Genomic DNA, 25,638 nt, shown 5'->3' on the forward strand with positions numbered 1-25,638 from the left:
AGACTTTGTACATGCGCCTTGATAACGGATTTAGATACAATTTTAGTAAATAAACAAAAGTGATTATCGTGTATATGTGGAGATGGCCTCTTCTCAGTTTTTATTGTCAATTTTTGTGATATTTTCTTTACTCTTAGAGGTAAGGTTTTATTATGCAATTTTATACATTTCTCTTACAATTAGAGCAGGTTCGCTATTTTTTTTCTTTCTAGAAAGATATTTGTGTTCATTTTTATGTAACAATTAAAATTTGAGAGTTTTAACTACAGATCTATGTACTTACAACATGTACTAATGAAGATAATAGAAAATAAATATTTCAGCCTTAACAACAAGTATTCAAATAAAATACATACAAAAAAGAAATCGGCCGAATGAAAAGAGGTGTGGCCAGCTTCCCCCTTTATGTCTTTCACTCGCAGGGTCAAAAATTTAAAAGTTGCTGAAACCTACAGAACTTTACAGAGACTATATATAGTAATGTATGGGAACTTATAAATCATTTTACATGCATAAGGTTATTCATAACATCAACATATTCAACGCTAATTTTTTTTTTTTAAACCTCATTATTTTTTGCAAATTGAATTTAGGGGACGACCATTTGATTATCTAGAAGGGGGACTTGTGGATTTTAAAAATGAATATCCTCCTGGCCTAGTAAGAGCTGAATGCATGAATATTCTGCAACACAAAATGGAGGGAACAGTTGTGTACAAAAGTAAAAAATATATGTTCGCGGAAGAAATAAGCATGCATAGCAACAAATGAAAATGAATAGTCAATCTGCAAAAAATCCTCCTGTCCTACCCTGACCTCCGTAACCTCCACTCCCAAGATTATCAAATAATCGTCCCTCAATATGTTTTTGGACAAAGAACTCTTTTTTTCAAATTACATTTACGTTGCAATTTTTGAGCCACGGCAGGTGTTTGAAATACCTCTTTGCTATGTTTGAAGCTTACTCCCTTCGCATACTTTTACTAAGAAAGTTAAATGCAAAAAGTTTTAAAAGATATTGAATTGAAAGAATGAAGACTCAGAAAGCAATATAAAAGAAATATGACCAAATTGTTGAAGATAAGAAACGCAGGGGCGGATCTAGAGGATTAGGCTAGACGGCGTATGCCCCCTTTTATTTGAAAAAAAAATCATTTTTTACCATAAAATCGTCCAAAACATTTTTCTCCTGGATACGCTCGGCGGTATGAATTCACATTATGCTCACTTTAAAAAAAAGCTGGATCCTTCCCTGAAATATGGAACTCCAAGTGTGATAGGGGATATAGAAACAAAGTTTCTTGTTTCCTGGACATCATCAATTTGGCTTTTTTTTTTGGACCCATGGCAAAGGAATAATCGTTTGGCTGTTCAAACTGTAATTAAATACGCAATCCCATGTGCTGTATATCCATAAAGAGTCCCGTGTAAGGAGAATGATATGTTGTCTGCATGCTTAAGAACCCCTATAACTTAAAGTCTATAAGGGAGCTACCATTTGATTTTTAGGGGGGGGGGGGCTAGGATTAAAAATTTTGTCCTGCATTTTTTTTTGTTGTAATCTCTGTCCTGCCTTTTTATTTTTCACTCTATTCGGTCCTGCCTTTTTTTATACGACCGCAAAAATTAAAAATTTTTTGGTCGTATATTGGTATGACGTTGGCGTCGTCGTCGTCGTCGTCGTCGTCGTCGTTGTCGTCGTCGTCGTCGTCGTCGTCGTCGTCCGGCGTCGTCCAGCGTCGTCCGAAGACACATTGGTTTTCGCACTCTAACTTTAGTTTAAGTGAATGGATCTCCATGAAATTTCACCTTAAGGTTCAATACCACAAAAGGAAGGTTGGGATTGATTTTGGGGGTTATGGTACCAACAGTTAAGGAATTAGGGGCCAAAAAGGGGCCAAAAATAAGCATTTTTGTAACTTTCAGACAATAACTTGTGTGTAAGTGTATGGATCTCTCTGACATTGTACCACAAGGTTCCATATCACAAAGGGAAGGCTGTAATTGATTTTGGGGGTAATTGCCTCAAAATTTTAGGAATTAGGGGCCAAAAAAGGGGCAAAAAACAAGCATTTTTCTAGTTTCATGACAATAACTTGTGTGTAAGTGTTTGGATATTTCTGAAATTGTACTACAAGGTTCCATATCACAAAGGGAAAGCTGGAATTGAGTTTGGGGGTAATTGCCCGAAACGTTTAGGAATTGGGGGCCAAAAAGGGGCCAAAAATAAGCATTTTTCTAGTTTCCAGACAATAACTTGTGTTCAAGTGTATGGATCTCTCTGAAATTGTACTGCAAGGTACCATACCACAAAGGGAAGGCTGGGATTGAGTTTGGGGGTGATGAATCATAAGGGGGTTCAAAAAATTGGGGGGGGGATTTTTTTTTTTTTTTTTTTTCTTTTTTTCCTTTTTTTTTTCTTTTAAAATTTTCCATTTTAAGTTGGTTATTTCTGATTTATATTTAAAAGCAAATAATAATGATATGGTAGGAGATACACACCAAACAGGATGTGTAAATTATTATATAATATGTATTGTGCAATAGCAAGAAATTTTCAATTGCACAGTATTGCACAATAGCAAGAAATCTTCAATTGCACAGTATTGCGCAATAGCAAGAAATCTTCAATTTAACAGTATTGCGCAATAGCAAGAAATATCCAATAGCACAATATTGCGCAATAGCAAGAAATTGTCAATTGTACAGTATTGCGCAATAGCAAGAAATATTCAATTGCACAGTATTGTGCAAAAGAAGATACTTCGTATAAATTGCTTATTTCTTGATCAATTTCAATGGGGTTTTATTCTTGAATTCTTGGGGTTCTTTAATATGCTGAATCTAACCGTGTATTAAGTTTTTGGATTTTGGGCCCCGTTTTTAAATTGGTTCACATTGAGGTCCAAAGGGTCCAAAATTAAACTTTGTTTGATTTCATCAAAAATTGAATTATTGGGGTTCTTTGATATGCCGAATCTAACCGTGTATTTAGATTTTTAATTTTGGGTCCCGTTTTTTAAAGTTGTCTACATTAAGGTCCAAAGGGTCCAAAATTAAACTTAGTTTGATTTTAACAAAAATTGAATTCTTAGGGTTCTTTGATATGCTGAATCTAAACATGTGTTTAGATTTTTGATTATGGGCCCAGTTTTCTAGTTGGTCCAAGTTGGGGTCCAAAATTAAACTTTGTTTGATTTCAACAAAAATTGAATATATGGGGTTCTTTGATATGCTGAATCTAAACATGTATTTAGATTTTAGATTTTTGGCCCAGTTTTCAAGTTGGTCCAAATTGGGGTCCAAAATTAAACTTTGTTTGATTTCAACAAAAATTGAATATATGGGGTTCTTTGATATGCTGAATCTTACCATGTATTTAGATTTTTTATTTGTGGGCCCGCTATCAAATTGGTTCATATTGAGGTCAAAAGGGTCCAAAATTAAACTTTGTTTGATTTCATCAAAAATTGAATTATTGGGGTTCTTTGATATGCCAAATCTAACCGTGTATTTAGATTTTTAATTTTGGGTCCTGTTTTTTAAATTGGTCTACATTAAGGTCCAAAGGGTCCAAAATTAAACTTAGTTTGATTTTAACAAAAATTGAATTCTTCGGGTACTTTGATATGCTGAATCTAAACATGTGTTTAGATTTTTGATTATGGGCCCAGTTTTCTAGTTGGTCCAAGTTGGGGTCCAAAATTAAACTTTGTTTGATTTCAACAAAAATTGAATATATGGGGTTCTTTGATATGCTGAATCTAAACATGTATTTAGATTTTAGATTTTTGGCCCAGTTTTCAAGTTGGTCCAAAATGGGGTCCAAAATTAAACTTTGTTTGATTTCAACAAAAATTGAATATATGGGGTTCTTTGATATGCTGAATCTTACCATGTATTTAGATTTTTTATTTGTGGGCCCGCTATCAAATTGGTTCATATTGAGGTCAAAAGGGTCCAAAATTAAACTTTGTTTGATTTCATCAAAAATTGAATTATTGGGGTTCTTTGATATGCCAAATCTAACCGTGTATTTAGATTTTTAATTTTGGGTCCTGTTTTTTAAATTGGTCTACATTAAGGTCCAAAGGGTCCAAAATTAAACTTAGTTTGATTTTAACAAAAATTGAATTCTTCGGGTACTTTGATATGCTGAATCTAAACATGTGTTTAGATTTTTGATTATGGGACCAGTTTTCAAGTTTGTCCAAGTTGGGGTCCAAAATTAAACTTTGTTTGATTTCAACAAAAATTGAATATATGGGGTTCTTTGATATGCTGAATCTAACCATGTATTTTGATTTTGGACATTGGACCATAATGGGTAAATTAAAAAAATTGAAGTTCTTAGACCACATTCTTTCTGTGTCAGAAACCTATGCTGTGTCAAATATTTAATCACAATCCAAATTCAGAGCTGTATCAAGCTTGAATGTTGTGTCCATACTTGCCCCAACTGTTCAGGGTTCGACCTCTGCGGTCGTATCAAGCTGCGCCCAGCGAAGCATTTTATTATTAGTTTGTCCTGACTTTTTTTTACATTATTTGTCATCCTGCCTTTTTTTTTGCAAAGTGTCTCATCCTGCCTTTTTTTACTCAAAACTCCTGTCCTGCTTTTTTTTCAAATTTCATCCTAGCCACCCCCTTAGGTAGCTCCCTAATGATATAGATTTTTACTCCTCGGTGTGGAGGTGTGTTTTATATTTTTGTTTTGTCTGGAAAGTTTATCTTGATTGATATTTGAAATACCTTCATACAAGTTTTATATTTAGGATTGTGATTATAGCCCTGAGAATACCAGGCTTATGTTGATACCTAGTTTAATAGAATGGGCTTATTGCATATTTATCTAGTACATACTGAATAAAACATCCTGTCAAGTTATTATGACAAATTTATTTAAATAACAGTGTAGCGGATCTTTGGTATATCGACATAAGGAGTATTCGATTCAACTTTTTGATTAACGAACGCATTAATTTATACACATATATTTCATTGGCACTGAGTCATTTCTAACAGCATATTTGAAAACAATTTAAATGTACTAGAACAGCTCTTTGCTATTTTTTTAGAAAATGTACTTTAAACATGCAATGAAAATAGTTTCAAATTTGCCTCAATAGAAGATTGTAGTATTTTTTTTTTTTTAAAGTTTGACAGTTTAAGGATGCATGTCTCTACCACACATAGCATGCAAAGTGCAATAGTTTACAAAATGATACCTTAAATATGTATTCCGTACGGTGCATTTTTTATTATGATGCAAATTTAATGGATAATTTTGAATTTTAAACACATTAAGCAACTTGTTTATCAATTTATACAGGATAAAGTAATTTCAACTTCAAACAAAAACATAAACCTTCTTCAATATTTGTGTAATTTCCAACAAAAAAATGTAACCACAGTAAAGTGTTATAACTTCTTTACAAATACTTCGAAACGACAATTAAACATCAATCAATCAAATCTAAAGGGAATTGAAGGAACTCCCTGAAAACAGTCTTAAATTTCTACTTAAATTTGTAGCTATTTGATTTGCTTTCAATTTATTTATCATTTTAACCAGACTCCAACTTATGAAGAAAATTATATTTTAAATCTACAATATCTTTCGACTTCTTTGGACGTCTATGATAAATGTCTAATATTGTTTCTGATTTTTCTGTTAACCTATATAAGGATATTTTGAGGGTTTGGACTCCTAATACATTGTAATACATCATATATCTTAAAGTCTATCGACTTGACATTAACTCACTGGTATTAACATAGACGAATTGTTGTGTGAGTCAAGTTATAGTGTTTTGTGTCCACTTTAATAAAACAAATAGAGATAGCTTCATACTTTTGTGATTTCCAGGAACACGTATCTATCTCCGAGATTTCAACATTCTACGAGTTTTTGTCAGAACTATACACATGATACGTGTTGGACATTGAAAGTGCAGACAAAAATATTTTTATACTGTTCTGCCTCCCTTATTTGTCAGATATTATTTCTCTTAAAAAAAATTGAATCAAAATTAGCTCAGTACTACTGTTTTTCTTTTCGCTTTTGCATAATTTTAACTCCATCTTTGACTAATACTCAGCAAATCAAACATTACAGAATTGGATATATTACAGAATTCAAAAATCCATGTGCTATCTCCAATGCAAATATAAGAAATGATTTCTAAAAGATTTATTTGGTATGGTAGTGTTCTATCTCCAGAAAAGGGAATGCTTTATTTATTTAAGGTGCTTGTTTATTTAAATAAGCAATTGAACAAAGAGTTGATCTTCAATATAAAAAAGAAGATGTGGTATGATTGCCAATGAGACAACTCTCCACAAGAGACCAAATGACACAGAAATTAACAACTATAGGTCACCGTACGGCCTTCAACAATGAGCAAAGTCCATACCGCACAGTCACCTATAAAAGGCCCCGAAATGTTTTGTAGATTACCTTAGCCGTATTTGGCACAACTTTTATTAAGTCCATAAATTCGATTGCTTCATAACTTTCTATATCTCAGACAAATATTTATGATATTGAGATTTTAAACTTCATAATCAATTTCCCAACATTTAAAAAATGGGATTCACATCATTATAATTCTCAAATGACGAAATACATATTCTTCTTTTGATAAACAGACTGGTCCTATTAAAGATATTTGCATTCTTATGAGGAAAAAAATCTTTACTTATAAATATAGGCAACAAACGTGAAAAGTTTGTATAATAGGAGACAGTTAAAACTTAATAATTACATTTTTCATTAGAATCCATAATTTTGATTGGTTGACAAGAATCGCGAGGCACTCCGATATCAAATTAGATTTCCGTATAAAATTCAACGGCTATGACTGCACGTGCTATATTCATGACAATGTTAAAACAATGCATAGACAAACAAACGAATTCTTGATATAACTCTTGATTTCATGGTTGCAGCATAAACATGTAATTATAAGAATTGAATGCTTCTTTTTACATCGCGATGACCGTGACGTGAGGGCATTCCGATGTATTGTTGCCACATAGATTTGGCATTCCGATGTATTGTTGCCACATAGATTTCTACTTACGTAACTTTCGTTTTTGACTGGTACATGTAACCGATCTATAAATCCGCGGACATTATCGAGTGCAAAATAACATTCCTTATCGCTTGTTATAAATTCATTTCTTTAATGAATACTCATAAAAATATTTTTTTTAGAACATAAACTAATAATATGAAAATATTTTGTCGTTAGAAATATGTATAAGTAAAAAATCATTAATATCTATGCACACGTACAGAAAAATTGTGTGAACGCATACGGAAGAATATCTCAAGAACGTTTTGCGGGAAAATATGAATGCCTACTCCAATCTATTAGAAAAATCAAATTATTACAGAAGAGTGTCCACCAGGCACTTGCACTGCACTATAATATAATAGTTATTACAGTGAGGTTGAAAACCCTGTCATTTATTCATCATCCACGCACGAACTTGTCTCAGTATCTCTGTACATTAACCTCACTTTCAGGTATAGAGATGTGATTTTTTTCTGAGACAAGTGCTTGTGACCATCCACAAGAACTTGCGGTCATCCGATGTTCAGTACTTCAGTACTTTGATTGTAACTTTATAGAGTTGTAAAAGCATTGATTGTGAGCACATGTTTAATATGAAGCTCCGCGCTTAATTCTAAATGAGCTTCAATTCTTAAACAAAAGTTCGTTAAGTTTTCAAGAATATTAAATGTGCCTACATAATACGGTTGTCTTTTATAATTTACAACATAATATTGTGGTATTCTTTCAAATGTTCTATCGTGATAGTTAAAAATTGTCTCGACCTGCTTATACTGTAAATAAGCAACGATTAATTAATTACGAGAAAAGTGGATCCGTTCTGCTGACAGATCTAGATGTCATGTTTGATTAAAAATTCCGACTCCTTAAATAGAAGAATGAAAGCGGAAACGAATCATGCGCGCTGACCCCAAAGCAAGTAAATATTCTATAAATAGGGTTTGGAATTCCTCTGAGAATTCATATGGAAAAATAAGCGTCTATATAAAAAATTATACAATCAGTGGCCATTGCGGATAGGAAAAAAAACAATTGACAGTAAACATATAAAACATGTTATTTTTAGTATACTTTTGAAAGTTTAACACAGAAAATAACGAAAATAATTGAAATTATTAGAAAACAGAAAATTAGCCGATTTTTGAAAGATTGGAGAAGGCAAAAAAAAAATTGTCCTGTCCTAAAGCACCCGTGTTCTTTTTTTTTTTCTTTTTTTGCCTTTATTGTATATATGTCCCATTTACTATCATATGACATTTCTTTTTTTTTATATGATATAAGATTATTATCATACACGAAAAACGAAAATGATCTTCAGCTTTATTTTAAGCGCAATTCAGTCACCGGTTTGCTTCTGTGAGTCGATCCCTTTGCATTTACCTGATTCAGCAAGGGCATAAACACTTTATAACAATCGTAACTACTCGGTCATTCCGAGAATGGCCGAGTAGTTACGATTGCACTTGATGACTGATTAACTTATAATTATATTTTTTGTCTGTCAGAGACACTGTCATTGAATTGGTAACAAATATTCTTATCGTTAAATCGAACGACGAAAGGGGTTTTGATTCGAAATTGATATTTTTTTCACAGGTTTTCAGTAACCCACGTGTGCGAAGGGAAACAGCTATAACACTATGGCCAGATGGAATAATCCCGTATGCTATACCTGCTTCTCAATATAGTAAGTAGTTTAATTTTCTGCAGATTATACTTGATGGGCTGCTGCAAAAGATAAGGTCGGAAATTTGCCCCGACAATTAAACCAGGATAATGCACCGATCATTCATCTTTTTGTGTGTTTGTTGTGGGAGAGGGGAACTTGTTTCTTTAACATTTTAATTTGTAGAAAAAAATTGAATTGTTTCAAAAACGGGAAGACAATTTCAATTAAAAAGTAGGGGGAAAACAAATATAATACTGATTTTCAAGAAATAAAATTCGTTTTCTTGTAGTTTGAAATTAGTTTATGTCCCGATAAATAAAAACTATTCCCCCACTATAAAGATGAATGGTCAGTACCTAAATCAAGCCAAAAAAAAATTCTCAAAAAACTGTTCTTTAAATTTCTTTGAAGTCATATACTAGACAGTGCTTTAGACAAGTCTTTTAAATGATTATTCGCAGTTAAGTAGGAGTTAGCCACTAAGCTTTTGAGCCACTTTGCTTTTGAGCCTCTCAGATTTTGGGGTAAAAAAACAATGTCGTAACGATGTTACGCTTACTTTAGAATTTCCGTAACTTTGGTTGTTTTACACTGTATGAGAATCAACTATTTACTGGTATATTCAAAGCAACGACCTAGTTAACCCCTATACATTTTATATCTATTAAATGAAATTTTATTCTGTTGCATTTCGACATGGCCAAGTTGTAAGTGAAAATTCATTTATCACGATAAACAACGAAAAACATGTATCTGGAAGTAGATTTTTTTTCGAACAAAGAAAAATTGCAGTTACAGTAATTTTAATAGAGATCTAAAAACTGCTCCAACTTAGCATTATCTGAAGATTCTCCAATTACAAATGTACAATTGAATGTTTGTCTACATTTTTGTGAAATCTGAAAAAAGTTATGGTTAACTGTATAAATCATTTGAATAATTAATATAAACGACCAATATTATACACATAGATAAGACAAAATTACTTAGTTTGTACAAACATGTAGTATCAAATGGTAGCTTTACATGCAATCATGGGTTAACATACAATGATTGTTAAATTATCGTTGTGCCAAGCATATTATCTAAATTTCTCTTTGAAACCAAGTTCATTGCCTCATTTTGAATTTGAAACTGAGATTTGAATGGTTCCCTCCGTAAAATATTCAGTATGCCTTCGGAATATACAAATGCATCACGCTTGTCAAATAACAGCTGGGTACCAGTCTAGCAATACCCAATCAATCAAATCATTGTTACATTATCCATGTGACAGGCATTGTCATCTCGTACGTTTTATACATTTTTCTCTGAAACCAAGCTCATTATAGAAATATGAACATGTAATATGATTTCCAATGATACAACTATCCACCAGAGACCAAATGATTGTTTAGTTTTGAATATTCATGAAATAGTTTCCACTTGACGATAATCAAAGTTGAATTATTCACATTTACTGAGAACTATCCAATAATTCAGAGATCACATGGTCAAAGCTGTTCTCACTATATAAATTAAAGCATATTAAGATCTATTAAGCATAAAACTGGCGCAGAAAATTTCCCGGACGATCGAGGAAGAGAAAACAAGATTGTTGTTACTACATTATTGGCATATCATTGGTCTTTTGTAACACAGATATTCCATAGCGGCCAACCAACTCGTTAATTGATTGTGTGTTGGTGTTTAACGACACTTTCAACACTCTTCGCTATTTCGTGGCAAATTTTGGTTGGTGGAATCATGAAAGGAAAAAATTGTCATATCAACTGGTATATGTGTTAAAATATATCTATACTACTAGAATAACGAGGTCCAATTTGTTAGCCGGCATGACATAAAAACAACGAATCAAAGAATTCAACTTTATATATAACTAATATAAGACAATAGTGTTAATAAAAAATTTCACCATTCAAGTCCCTTTTGTTTTCCACCAATGATTAACAAGTTCCGGGTCGAATCCGATACCGATACCAATAGTATGTCACCTGTTACCTAATGTGTACGTTCCGCCTCTGTCAGGCGCACCACCTAACGGTGTATTAGGGTTTTGCTATATACACGGGTCATAATCACATCTGCACTTCGGCATTATACAGGGATTAGCACTGCTAAATTCAATCATTGTCACATGTTGTTTCCTGTTGTAGTAAGAAAACCAGGACGTTTTCAAACAGAAAGATTTTGAAAGCAGAGAAAACTTTGCACCTTAAAATCAGCATGACTTTATCAGATGACAATACGAATACTAAAAATCCAGGCTTTAAATAAGGCGTAGGTATTTAATTCATTCACGGACCCGCGATGTCGCGTGTGTGTTCTAGTATAAATAAAGATTAGCTACATTCAATGACTTATGAAATATGATTTCTTTTCAAATTAATTAAAATTATACATTCCTTGAAAATTTTTCCGGTCTTCATTTATTAATTAATGATTTAAGTCTTGACATACAATGTAACCACATGCGAACTTATTGTATCTTGCAAACAGCCGAAGAGCAACAGAAAAAGATACGGGTTGCTATGAACAGATGGGAGGAGGTCACGTGTATTCAGTTTGTACCATATACGGAAGAATTGCGAAAACAAATGGGCGTCAAACGATATATTGAATTTTATCTTGGGTCAACGTAAGTACCGTTAAAAATGTAACTAAGATCAATTTATACTTTTACGTTTTTTCTTGTCTCGGCATTGTCTCATATTATATGAATATATTATTTGTTGATTGGTTGTTGCTAGCTTAACGTCAAATGTCAAATATTTCATGAATGTTCATGACGATATATCAATATAGAAGTAAGGCGATGTGGTATGTTTGCCAGTGAAACAACTATCCAACAAACCCCAAACGACGGTGATGTGTATAACTTCTGGTCACCGACGTACGACCTTCAACAATAAGCAATACCCATATCACATAGTACAATACATAAAAAGCCACGGGATGAAGAATTTGTGAAACAAGTATAAAAAAAAAAAAGAGGCCACTGACTTGTTTTCTTTTAAAACCATAAACAATAAAAAAAAATGTAATCGACGGCGAGCTCCCGGTTTTGGACGAACACATAAATAGTATGGAGTGGCGAGTAAACAGAGCTTGACTCATCTGATAAGCACGAAACACTTAAACAACTCACGAAAAGACAAAACACACAAAGTACCGATCGTAGAGTACTCACAGTTACTCACAGTTATTTAAACACCGTACTTTGACCTACAATGGTTTACTTTTATTAATTTTGACTTGGATGGAGAGTTGTCTCATTGGCACTCATACCACATCTTTTATATCTATTCAAAGCCAATTACAACTAAAATATTCAAGTTTTCGAGTTCTTTTTTTTCAAAACTAATGAACTATATAGACTTTACTTAGTGAAAGTGACTTTTATATGACCTGATGATGTTTTTAATCTTTCAGATGTTTCTCTAAGATTGGACTTGCTAGTAGACAACCACAAACAATTGGCATCAGTCTCGGTTGTTTTGATGTAAGTCATTCAATTGACATCAAATTCTATGTTAACATAAGTATTCACTTTCCATAAAGAAAAACCAAACAAAATGGAAATAATCGGTAAAAATGAAAAACCAAAAAGGTTCATTTTCATTTTTCAAACACGTCATGTCAAAATTAAAACGATATATCCGATACTCCTTGTAGAGATATATTAATTATTAAATATACCTTGTAACAACTCTCTGAAGGTCTGTAGGTGGCTGTTGCATATAAATGTCTGCCTCTTTTCCAAACTTCCGGTCTCCATTCTGGTCGACCTGTCAATAAGAGTTTAGTTTTGGGCCCCTTTTATTTTTGATATATAAATATAAGCTCACTCGTTCAAATCTAGAAAAAAATTGTATTTAACTTATATAAGACCATTATTTGAGTATGGTTGCGAAGTATTGGATCATTGCGGTGTTGCTAAAACTGAACCGTTGGAAAAACTTCATCTTGAAGCTGCAAGAATTTTTATAGGCCTTCCTTATTGCAACAGTGAAATTTTATATATTCTGAAACGGGTGCGAACCTTTGTCTGATAGAAAAAACCGAAGAAAACTTCAGTTATTTTACAATATTTATAATGGACAAGCTCCTAATTATTTACGAACATTGATACCACCTCCTGTAATAACTATTTCTGGATATGATCTTCGAAATAATACTGACCTCATAGTACCATTTTGTAGATTGGAACTTACAAAAAATCATATTTTTCCAATACTATAAGGCAATGGAATGTAATCGATAACGTCATTAGAAATTCCGTCTCTAAATTTAAGTATTCCCTACGAAAGAAATCACATCAAACCAAAACCCACAAACAATATTATGTTGGTGAATGTAAGGCAAACATTATATTAACAAGACTTAGACATTCATGTTCAACTCCAAATAATGACCTTTTTAGATTCAATATAATACATTACCAAAGCTGTCGGTGCTGCAGTCTGACTGAAGACAGATTTCATTTTCTCTTTGAATGTCCGCTTTATGCAAAAATCAGAATTCACCTTTTAGACACTTTTTGTCCCGTCTTTGGATCTTAGTACTTTACTAAATGTAAACGAAAATTTAGCTCTTAGTCAAAATACATCCTTAATTAAAGAAGTTTTGCTTTTATTCGGAAAACGTTTTGACCTTTAGAAAGATATTTTCCGTTCTTTTTTTTTAACTGATATAATTTAGTATGTCGATGAATATGCTTTATGGCATGGGCTGTTGTTTATCTATTTGGGAAATTGTGAACTTTTTTCTATAACTAGTGTACAAATCTATAATTATATAATGTTGTTGTTTGCATGTCTTTATATTTATATATTATAACTTATTATATTTAGGAGAGGACTATCTAAGTTATGATACCTTGTGTCTGATCCTTTTTGCTATATGTCATAAAAAATAAAATATGTTTAAATGGAAAAGCACTTATAGGTCCCCGTACGGCAATGAGAAAACCCCAATATCGTACAGTCAGCAACAAACGACTCAGACATGAAAAATGTGAAACAATTCAAACAAGAAAACTATCTGCCTAATTTATATATATATATATATATATATATATATATATATGTATCTCCCTCATGCAAAGCTCCGATTCATTGCCCGGCTTTGGCTATACTTTTTTGTCCTTTTTGGTTTATAGCTCTTCATCTTTTTTATGAGCTTTGGATTTTAAAATATTTTGGCCTCGAGCATCGCTAAAGAGACATTGATTGTCGAAATGCGCATCTGTTGCAAACAAAAATTGGTACCGTTTAGGGAGCTATCATTTGATTTTTAGGGGGGGGGGTGGGGCTAGGATGCAATTTGAAAAAAAGGCAGGACAGGAGTTTTGATTAATGGTAGTTCCCCCCTCCCCCTTAAAATCAAATGGTAGTTCCCTTATGTTATTATTATACAATACAGTTTATGAAAAACTAATATTACAAACATGAACCAACGACAACCACTGAATGTTTGTTCAATTCGCGTAGTCTTAAGACTTATTCATCAAACTGAAAGGCAATTTTTACTTTTTTTCAGACAGTTTCTTTATGCCATGAAATTGGTCATGCCATTGGCCATATCCATACACAGCGACGAGCGGATAGAGATGGTTACGTTATAGTCCACTATGATAATATCAACGTACCTTCCTTCTTTCAGTTCGAAACGACTGTGATGCGTAGAACTCCCTATGATTTATTCGGAACGGTGTATGACTATGCCAGCGTCATGCATTATAAACCAAAGGTATGTTGGTTTTCATACAACCCCCTACTTTTGGTATGTCTTTTATGTAGTTCTGGCAATTACAATGTCCGATTAAGTTTCGATGGAGCATTCCCAGGCAACAAAAGTCTTGTTTTCAAATTTTGCAAAACTGCCTTGTCTTAATTTGAACACGATTCCACTAGTTCATGCATTATGGAGGGGCCTGATGGGTTATTTTCGTGATCGGCGCATTTTCGCTATCGTGATCCGTTTTTCTACAGATTTATTTTTTTTTATATTTTCGTGATCCGTGATCATAGAAATTTACTTTCTGTGAATCGTGATTGACAAAAAAATCAACTCGTGAATCGTGATGAGACCCCCCCTCCCCCCCCCCCATCAGGCCCCTCATTATGAACTAAAGGTATGTTGCTTTTCGTACTACACCCCTAGATATGTATGTACACCTGGTCAATACAATGTCCCCCGTCAACACAATTCTTGTCATCAATTTTTTCAAAATTGTATAGTCCTAATTTGAACGGAACTCTAAAACTTATCTTTGAAATTATGTTTTTGTGGAGGGGAGTGTACTTCCTTTTCTGTTATTTGAATCCAAAAGTTGATCGGTCTGTTGAAAGCCACATACATATACCTTACTCATTTCCATGCTGATTTCTTTGTCAAATTCAAATTAAATTTAAAATGAGACCTGTCAATGAAACAACACCGAAACGACAAAAATGGATAAAGCAAAAACTACATGTCAAATCATTAACGGAGAGAGGACACGGTATGATAAGGTCACTTTCTGGCACCTTGAAATCAAAATCAAAAAAGTATTATTAATCTACCAAATAACATCCTTCAGATGTTTTTAGACATTATTCTCTACATGACACCAGTATTGATATTTTTGATTTTTTTTCTTGCATATTTGCATCATGGCTTCAAACTTTGGTTTTAGTGAAAAACTGCATAAACTGCACATTGTCAAAAGCCCCATTTTGTGATCTTGCTATTGATAGTTAGATATGAGCAACAGCTTAACCCAAAAAGATATTTTGCTACCAGATTTATTTTACACAGATGTTAATGTGTGTAGAATATCTTTTTGGTAAGGCTAATATCTCAATCATATTGCTCATAGTTATTTCGTCCAACAGCTATGTCACACACAGTTTAAAATTGTCAATTTTGCTAAAATATGTCAATTTCAACATGTGTATGACATCACAATTGACTTTCTGTACAAAATTGTCCAAATGATATCAACCTGTTCATTTATTGATAAATATCAACCGAATTATGTTTTTGGTTGGAGGAAACCCACTAGTTTATCCTACGAAACTAAATAAATAAATAAAAACTATTTCATTATTTACTATTCATTACTAAACGTTGAGTAATGAATAATGACTATTTCATTATTCATTATTGAATTTTGAAAAAAAAAAGAAAAATGGATGTACTTCTGCGCGATATTTTGAAAGGCTATAACTTTTTACTGATTTAGAAATTTCAGGGGGCACATAATGACTTTTATCGTACCTCCGCACCCTCCTTGTCTTTGGTCGTCCGAACGTTTGTATTAACTAAAAATTATATTAACTGCAAAAATGATCATGTACATGAATTATTTGTGAAAAATTGCATTCATTAAGTAATCTAATAAAGAAATCGGTAATTTAGACATAGTGTTCGAAATCTTTGACCTAAAACAAAAAAAAATTATCTGATTGTAATTTCAAATTCCATAAATTAATCATTTCTGTACTAAATGACGGCGAATTTCAATCAAAGTACTGAAGTACTGAACATCGGATGACTGCAAGTTCTTGTGGATGGTCACAAGCACTTGTCTTAGAAAAAAAATCACATCTCTATACCTGAAAGGGAGGTTAATGTACAGTTATAATTTATTTTCCTAGACAAGTTCGTGGATGGATGATAAATAAATGACAGGGAGTTCAACCTCACCGTAATAAATATGATATTGAAGTGATACAAATCAGTATACTCTGGTTTGGTGTTATATATTATATTAATATTTGTATATTACAGTTACATGTATATATAATTTTCATCCATTTTTATATCATTCTGTTCTACTATATTAATAATAGTGCAGTGCAAGTGCTTGTGGACACTCTTCTGTAATAATTCGATTTTTCTAATAGATTGGATTTGAGTAGGCATTCATATTTTCCCGCCAAACTTTCAATCTTCCATGCAGAGTTATCGGTCCTTGAGAGAGAACGAGGACCGATAACTCTGCATGGGAGATTGCAAACGTTCTTGAGATATTCTTCCACATGAGTTAACACACATTTTCTGTACGTGTGCATAGATATTAAAAATGTTTTACTTATATATATATTTCTAACGACAAAACATTTTCATATTATTAATTTATGTTCTAAAAAGATTATTTTTAGGAATATACATTGAAAAAATGAATTTATAACAAGCGATAAGGAATGTTAATTTGCACTCGATAATGTCCGCGTATTTATCATGTTAATAGATCGGTTACAATCCCAACACGAAAGTTACGTAATGGAAATCTAGGCGTCAGCAATACACCGGAATGCCCTCACGGTCATCCGATGTAAAAATGATATGTATTACTTCACAAGAATTTAAAAAGTCACATCAGTAACATGTATCATAAATATGAATTTACTATGAAATTATACACAATTACTTTGATTATATGCGACAATTGCTTGTTTTAATGTCACAAATTTGCATTTAAAATAATGTAAAAAAAATATGTTCAATGACCTACCCTAGGTCAGTAAGTTTCTATTTGCCCTTTGCGTATGGAAAATCGTGCATAAATTATTAAAATGTACATATTTTTACAGTCTTTGATTAGAAGTCAAATTCCGCATCAAATGTAGTTTTCGGTTCAGTGAATCCCTTCTCCGGTTTAAACACGGATATCTTTATTCAAAAACAGACCAATCGTGTTTCGCCATAAGGAACCGCCTACTAGGTCACGTGGTACAGTGCATTCCTCTGGTACAAGAGGAAAGTTTTTGTTTGATCTATATTGTTAGTTAGTTAACTTAGTCTGGTATAACGAAATTTTGTGCAATTGGCTACTGCTCAAACACATTTCTTAGTAAGTAAGAGTAAACACTCGAATAAATGAGGGTCAGGATGGGGTTTACAGAACAGAAAATCATAGTAAAATAAATAAAGAATAGAGAAAATTGAGTTTAAATATTAAACAAAAGAGAAGAATCGGTGTGGAAATATAAATAATAGAGAAGAGAAATAAACCAAAAATAAGGATTGAGAAGTCCGTATGTATTTAACTAAAATATATATATTAACTGCATAAAAGTTCATGTACATGAATTATTTGTGAAAAATTGCATTCATTAAGTAATCTAATAATGAAATCGGTAATTTAGACATAGTATTCGAAGTCTTTGACCTAAAACTAAAAAATTGTCTGACTGCAATTCCAAATTCCATGAATTAATATTTTTTGTACTCAATGACGGCGAAATTCAAAAATGATATGTATTATTTTAAAAAGTCACATCAGTAACGTGTATCATAAATAGGAATTTACTATGAAATTATCTCTGAGAAATTATACACAATTACCATGATTATATGCGTCAATTGCTTGTTTTAATGTCACAAATTTGCATTTAAATAATGTAAAAAATTATGTTCAGTGACCTGCACTAGGTCAGTAAGTTTCTATTTGCCCTTTGCGTGTGGCAAATCGTGCATAAATTATCAAAATGCACACATTTTTACAGCCTTTGATTAGAAGTCAAATTCCGCATCAAATATACTGTTGTGTTCAGTAAAATCCCTTCTCCAGTTTAAACTCGGATACCTTTATTCAAAAACAGACCGATCGTGTTTCTTTATAATGAACCGCCTACTAGGTCACGTGGTACAGTGCATTCCTCTGGTACAAGAGGAAAGCCGTTGTTTGATTAATATTGTTAGTTAGTAAGTCTGTTATAACGAACTTTTGTGCAATTGGCTAGAGTAAACACTCGAATAAATGGGGGTCTGGATGGGGTTTACAGAACAGAAAATCATAGTTAAAAAAAAAAAGAATAGAGAAAATTGAGTTGAAATATTAAAAAAAAAAGAGAAGAATCGGGTGCTGAAATAAAGATAATAGAGAGGAGAAATAAACCAAAAATAAGGGTTGAGAAGAAATGCTTATTAAGAAATAAAGAACATAGAAACGAAAACTATTCCATTCCTGACCCTCATATATGTTCGGGGATATCGACATTTATTGCTGTAAATAGTTACCTTTTGAGCTGGCATGTCAAAGGCATATTATAATGCCTCAGCGTGTCTAGTACAACGCAAGTATCAATTGGCATATGCTTGTACTATTTGCCACTAGACTTTAAATATAAACTAACAAATCAATCTTAATATGTTAAGAGAACACACTGGAAATTCAAAGTCATTATTTCCTCAACATACAATTATATTGTTACATATTTCTGGGGCAAATCCTTTGGATTCCGAAACTTAAAACTGCTGTTACCCCTCCACATGTTTTACCTATATCAATACATTTTGAGTTCGTGCGTTGTTCGTTATTTGTTTATCTTTGTTCGTATGTCTGTTTTCTTCTGAGAAATCGGGTTTCACAGTTGTATTGTGCGGTGTTGTAGGCGAGTCCTGTTATACTTTAGTATGTATCATTTATCGGAAGTGGTAAAAATTTCGAAGGTGGGCAACACAAAATAAAACGTGCATTAATAAAATTGAATGGAAATGGGGAATGTGTCAAAGAGACAACAACCCGACCAAAGAGCAGAAAACAGCACAAGGCCACCCACCAATGGGTCTTCAACACAGCGAGAAAATCCCGCACCTGGTACGAAAATGTTTATCTATTGTTTCAGACTTGGTCAAATAATGGACAAGTAGTATTGGAAACCAGAGACCCGGCTTATCAATCTGCCATTGGTCGAGCAACAAAAATAAGCTTCTATGATGCAATGTGGGTTAACAGAGCGTATAGGTGTAATGGTAAGTTAGATATATTTACTGGTTCATCTGTCCTTATCTGCTTGACATTGACAACATCTGAGCAAAATTACATGAGAGACAAGGGAGAAAACCATCTTTATTTCTCCTTTTCCTCTTCATCATTATCATTTGTTCAAAGTATTTTATCCAGCTTTTCATCATTTAGTTAAAGATTTCGTTGTTGAAGTAAAGAAGTCATAAACTATGTTAAACGAAATTGAAATTCATAGCAATACACATTTAATAAACATTATTTTTTCTTAATTTATCCCAATATTTGCAATGTATATCCCTTTGCATCATCTATATGTAAATATATTTTTTATTATGTCTGCTTTATCATACTGTCTACATAGAAAAACAATTTATACTGCAACTAGTTGTGTTTATTTCCTAATTATAGTAACACAGCTTTATTTTGTGCAATGTCAATTTCATCATGGAACACTTTTTCCACAATCAGGGGTTCATTAAGAGATGAAAATAAGTTTGAAATTTGTGCAAAAATTTAAATAGCTATCAATGTTTTATTCAAGTTGCAGTGTAAAAACAATATTAGATCAATGTCATAAAAATATAACTTTTTTGTATTCGGCACAAAACTCGGGAAGGGCTCGGTAAAACCCCGCCCTTCCCCAGTTTCTCAGCCTTATACAAAAAAGTTTATATTTTTCTGACATTGACCTGATATTGTATATACATCATTGACATTTTTATCTATGAATTTAGAGCAATGCGACAAATCTAAGCGATGTCTAAACGGAGGTTATATAGGTGGTAACACCTGCAAGTGTATATGTCCGGATGGCTTTATAGGCTACCATTGTGAAGCACCGTTACCTGGATACCAAAAAAGTAAGTAGCGTTGTAAATCAAAGGACTGTGACCTTCTTTGAAGATCACATCCCTTTACTTCGAGTACAAAAATAGCTTTAAATTCATCTATCACAAAAGTTTTCCCGTTTAAATTTTTTGAAAGGTTAACTTCACAACTTACTTATCACATTACATTTATTTCCTGGATCAATTTTCATACATGTCACAGTTTTGTAAACCAACTTATTTTCGCGCAATTTGTTTTGCATTGAACCCTTTACGGACGATTTCGTGGCAATTCATTTTTGCGATTTTCTAAATGTCGGTGTATTCATATGCGATTAGATCCAAATTGAACATTTTTGCGACAATTATATTCGCGTCATTTTTCTACTCGCCAAGTCTCGAAAATTAAATGGTTTACAGTTCAAGGGAGAGCACTGATTTATTGTTGTTTTGGCTGCTGTAGAAACTAAACATGCATTATTTTTATTTTCAGTAATAACTTGGAGATGTCCAGGAGGGTGGATATTTGCTAATGGTCGTTGTTACAGACTTTATTCTAATATTTACATCACGTACGACGCAGCTTTAAATTTCTGTACAAATCAGAGAGCAACTCATGTAACATTTGAAACCGGGGTCGAAAGGGTGAGTTCTGTTATTCAATAAAGTAACAAACCAAACGGTTCTGGGCTGTCGTTCAGCTCTCAATTTGTTTTGAATAGTCAAACTTTTAATACTGATATACATACACGCGTTCTTGGTACAAAATATGCTTCTATCCTCAATCATAAGTTTCTCATCTCCACGGTAATATCATAATAGCGTTCCTCGCCACGATTTGGAGAAGTTTTAGTTTCTTTCCCTAAGCGTGGTAAAAATTGATATTGGCTACATCTTCGCTGAGCATGCATGAATTATAAGTAAGTGCAAAGATTGTTTTGCTTGGGATAAAAAAAATGTGTCATGAAAAGATGAACTACATGTAGCACGTTAAAAATCTGGCTTAGCAGAACAGTATATAACAACGCAGGGTGGTATGTAATATTTGCCACTGAACGTTAAATTTCATTCCACTATCATCAACTAATATAACTTCGATTGAATTAATGTGATTCATGTGAAAATAGATAAAATAAATGTTAAGATAGAACTTTTTCAGTTCATTTCTTACATCGCGTTATTAAACATACATGATTAATAAAAAAGGGGACCTCGGTGGCAGAGTGCATGTCTAAGTAGTCGAACTACTGTATCACTAGCCTGTCAACACTAAGGTTGTTAGTTCAAATCCAGCACGTGGCAGGTGCGCTCGACTCCAATATTAATTGATTAGGATTGTCAATTTTCCTACCGAGTGGTTCTCTCCGGGCTTTCTGGCTCCCACCACCAATAAAAGCTTACCTCCGCGAAATAGCACAATAGTGCTGAAAGTGACGTTAAACACCAATCAGTCAATCACAAAAAGGTATGAACCAGTAGTCTTTCGTGGTGTCCAGGTCAATCTTCTTTTTAAAACATACCGACGGGATTAATTATTAATGTTTGTGTCAGATGTATGCAATATCAGTCACTGGACGTTAAACAAACAACAAGTTGATCATATCATTTGTGTAGATGTTTACTTTTGTTGCTGCATTATATTTGTTCCTAGATATAAGAAGATGTGGTATGAGTGCCAATGAGACAACTCTCCATCCAAGTCAAAATTTATAAAAGTAAACCATTATAGGTCAAAGTACGGTCTTCAACACGGAGCCTTGGCTATAAAGGGCCCCAAAAATTACTAGTGTAAAACCATTCAAACGGGAAAACCAACGGTCTAATCTATATAAAAAACGAGAAACGAGAAACACTTATGAACCACATCAACAAACGACAACTACTGAACATCAGATTCCTGACTTAGGACAGGTGCAAACAAATGCAGCGGGTTTAAACGTTTTAATGGTACCAAACCTTCACCCTTATCTGAAACAATAGTGTAACATAACAACATAGAAAGACACACTATAAAACGTTTTGCCTTCCTATTATATATTTGACAAGTACATTTGAATGTGATTGTAAGTACAAATAAATCTTTGGTAGTATTTCAATAGTTAAAAAAAAACCAAACAAACAGTATTATTATTATAAGATTAATGATAATATGCATATTGTCATCAATCCAGAATAGACTATTTTCATACAATCGGTAAAATTTGGGGAAACACTTATCTGTAACATAAATAATCGGTACAATTTGGGGAAACACTTATCTGTAACATAAAACAGTTATTTTTTCCCAAAATTGTGTCGATTGTAAGCTTGTCTTTACTTCTTTTGGTTGCTCTTACTTGACAGAGTACCAGAGTGTCCTACCACATAGTAGGAACGTCTCGAAAAATTATTTACACCGGAGTCAAAAGAAGAAAATATGAAAATGGTCTATTTTGACCTCCATATTCATAGGTGAGTAGCAGCATTTTCAGAAAAAAAACTACATACGTTGACCTATAGCTGTTAATTTCTGTGTCATTTGGTCTATTGTGGAGCGTTGTCTTATTGGCAATCATACCACATCTTCTTTTTATATGTATGACTAAACCCAGTATTTTGTGTAAGGCTGTACGACAATTCGTATTGTTAACTGAGTTGTCCATAGTATTTTTCAAAATACTGAGGATTTGCTACCCCAGGAATAGATTACATTAGCTGTATTTGGCAAACCTTTTGAAATTTTCTGTCTTCCATGCTTTTCATCTTCCTACTTTATTTGGTCTTTTAACTTTTTCTTTTCGAGCGTCATTGGTGAGTCTTTTGTAGACGAAACGCGCGTCTGGCGTACACAATTTTGACCCTGGTATCTTAGATGAGTTTATTGTATACTGTTACCTAAAATTGCTCAAATCTTTGTCCTTTGGTCAATATGGCAATCGTAGCATAGCTCCTTATTTGTTTTTATGTTTAACAAATAATTTTATTTGGTTTTAATCAATCGATCGATTGTTGCTTGACTAACGTGTAATGGCCAATATTGCATACAAACTCATGGCGATAACAAATTTAACATAAATCAAAAATTAATTAAATTATGTACAGTTCGAATGACTAGCCGGAAAATTGGACTACAACTAAAAAACAGGATATAAATGATAGGTCGAAAATTTGTCATCTATATCCATTGCTTAATGAACCTGTTATTGTAAGATTGCTTTAGCTTTTAGGTAACTTAGCTTCAGACTTTATGCTTAGCTTGTATTTGCAAAATTATTTAGATTTTTTTGCTTTTTTTACAATTTCATTTTATTTCTTAAAATTCACAATTTGCCAAAAAAAAAATCAGTAAATAAATTCCAGATTTCTAAAAAAAAACCCAAACTAATTGATTTCTGTTCAACACATCAGCCACTATTGATAAGCTTGCATGTGGTCATCTTCATTTTTTTCATATTACATAAGACAACCTATCTTATAAACTAATATATGAATTATCTATAAATGTTATTTAAATAAAAACCGAATGATTTATGTAAAATAAAAATAAGTTCAAACATGTATTATATTTTGTAGGACTGGGTGGTGAATATGCTTGAAGAAATGAAGTTTACTGACGACACCAAAAGTATCTGGTTAGGAGTCAAGCGAACTGCCAGTGAATGGTTAAACAGTCAACCTTATTACCAATGGCTTGATGGCCAAGCATACAATGATTCCCTAATGTAAGTACAGAACCTATTAGATTGCTATGTTTGTCTATAGAACGAATGAATGAATATTTTTCGCAAAAGCATAAACATGATATGGCAAAAATAACAACATATATTGCATAATATAAAACATGTCTAGACAGCAGAGAACAGTTATTAGTAAAATACTCTGACAAATGTGAAGTTATGAAACTCTATGAGATCTAATATTCCATGCAGTTTTTATATATATAATTACATGATTTGATAGTAAGAGACTTACTAAATTCTTGAAATAAATTTATACAAAAGTTTATGACTAACAATAATACTTTGGTAAAATGTGTGTTTGCACAGATCTATAAGCTGGACAAACAAGAACAAAATGGTATTCATCTTCAATAACACACATTTTACAGCATCTACAGACACTTTTTTTCTTGAAATATTATTGTATGAATTATATATGACATATCGTGCACAAATCGATCATTATATTTGCTCATAAACCTGGTTATTTTCAATTTAGATCTGTGTCTATTTAACTTGATATGAAAATGAAAAAAGTCCTTCCGCTGTTCATGTTTATTTTTGGTATTTGGTTCTTTCTGTAGAGCTAACATACTTTTCCAGATATTTATTCTATATTTTGTCTTTAGTTTTAAAAGTCAATGTAAACATGCACAGTTTGAATTGATTTGTCTGATTCGATATTTGTCTAATTCGATCGAAAACAAAACAGGCGTTTACTTTTAATACGTATCTATTGTATTTCATCTACTAGAAATATAAAAAAAAACACTCAACTTCTATGTTTTTGGGTGATGCTAAACGGCGGAAACGGAATACGTCTGTTCTGTTTTCCGTTTCCGCCGTTTAGCAACACCTTATATTTTCCAAGTTATTAGTATGGTACATAAACACCTTTGGGACGTTTTATAATTTAGTTGTATTTTTCTGTACTTGATGCTTGCAAATATATTCCGTTTCCATTTTAGGCCAATTCACGATCTCGGTACAGAGGAAGGAGATAATTGTGGGTCCACTGACGGTCAGTTCCTGTCAATTGGGCCTTGTTCAAAGAATTCGAACAGAGGTTTCATCTGCATGAAGGATTTTGGTACGGAAATAGATAGTACAAGAAAAGCAATTTATAGTATAGTTATTAAGTGAAGTTTAATATTTTTTACCCAAGATTTGTTGAATGTTGTTTGTGGTTAAAGTCCAGTGGTAAATAAAAGAAAATATCTAGCGTTCAATCAAAAAACAAAGGTCCAATAAAAAATTAGAACACAATTGCCAAAAAAACAAACAACCGTCCACAAAACACCACACCAAAAACGAAATATTAAGCAACACGAAATATACCAACAAAAGACCGGGGGTTCCAACGGCTTCTGTGTTATTTATGTTCAAATGAACTATATATTGAACATCGTCAAGATACGAAAATTTAGATAAAATACGTAGATGCTACAAAGTTGAACGACCGGTGGGATTTTTAGATGGACATGTTTATTGTCACTTGACTTGATCTTTCTAAACAGGTAACTCTCATAGGACATCGTAAAGAAGTTTTTTCGGTCGTTCATTTAAATGCAGATCGTGGCAATGTCCGAATATACCGCCTAATTCTGACTGAACTTTGCTT

At 32.8% G+C, this 25,638-nt stretch overlaps 1 protein-coding gene across 1 annotated transcript in view; it reads left to right on the plus strand.

The window, feature by feature from the left end:
- LOC127704928 (blastula protease 10-like) overlaps positions 1 to 25,638 on the plus strand; it is a 30,481-nt gene continuing 4,843 nt past the window's right edge. The window contains exons 1-10 of the mRNA XM_052209166.1: positions 1 to 139; positions 8,679 to 8,769; positions 11,251 to 11,389; positions 12,184 to 12,253; positions 14,293 to 14,502; positions 19,371 to 19,497; positions 20,227 to 20,352; positions 20,813 to 20,964; positions 23,872 to 24,020; positions 24,986 to 25,107. Coding sequence (XP_052065126.1) covers positions 83 to 139; positions 8,679 to 8,769; positions 11,251 to 11,389; positions 12,184 to 12,253; positions 14,293 to 14,502; positions 19,371 to 19,497; positions 20,227 to 20,352; positions 20,813 to 20,964; positions 23,872 to 24,020; positions 24,986 to 25,107 — 1,243 coding nt within the window. The 5' untranslated portion in view covers positions 1 to 82. The remainder of the gene's footprint in view (positions 140 to 8,678; positions 8,770 to 11,250; positions 11,390 to 12,183; positions 12,254 to 14,292; positions 14,503 to 19,370; positions 19,498 to 20,226; positions 20,353 to 20,812; positions 20,965 to 23,871; positions 24,021 to 24,985; positions 25,108 to 25,638) is intronic.

The sequence above is a fragment of the Mytilus californianus genome, unplaced genomic scaffold, assembly GCF_021869535.1.
Source record: "Mytilus californianus isolate M0D057914Y unplaced genomic scaffold, xbMytCali1.0.p SCAF_6, whole genome shotgun sequence".
Classification (NCBI taxonomy): Eukaryota; Metazoa; Mollusca; class Bivalvia; order Mytilida; family Mytilidae; genus Mytilus; species Mytilus californianus.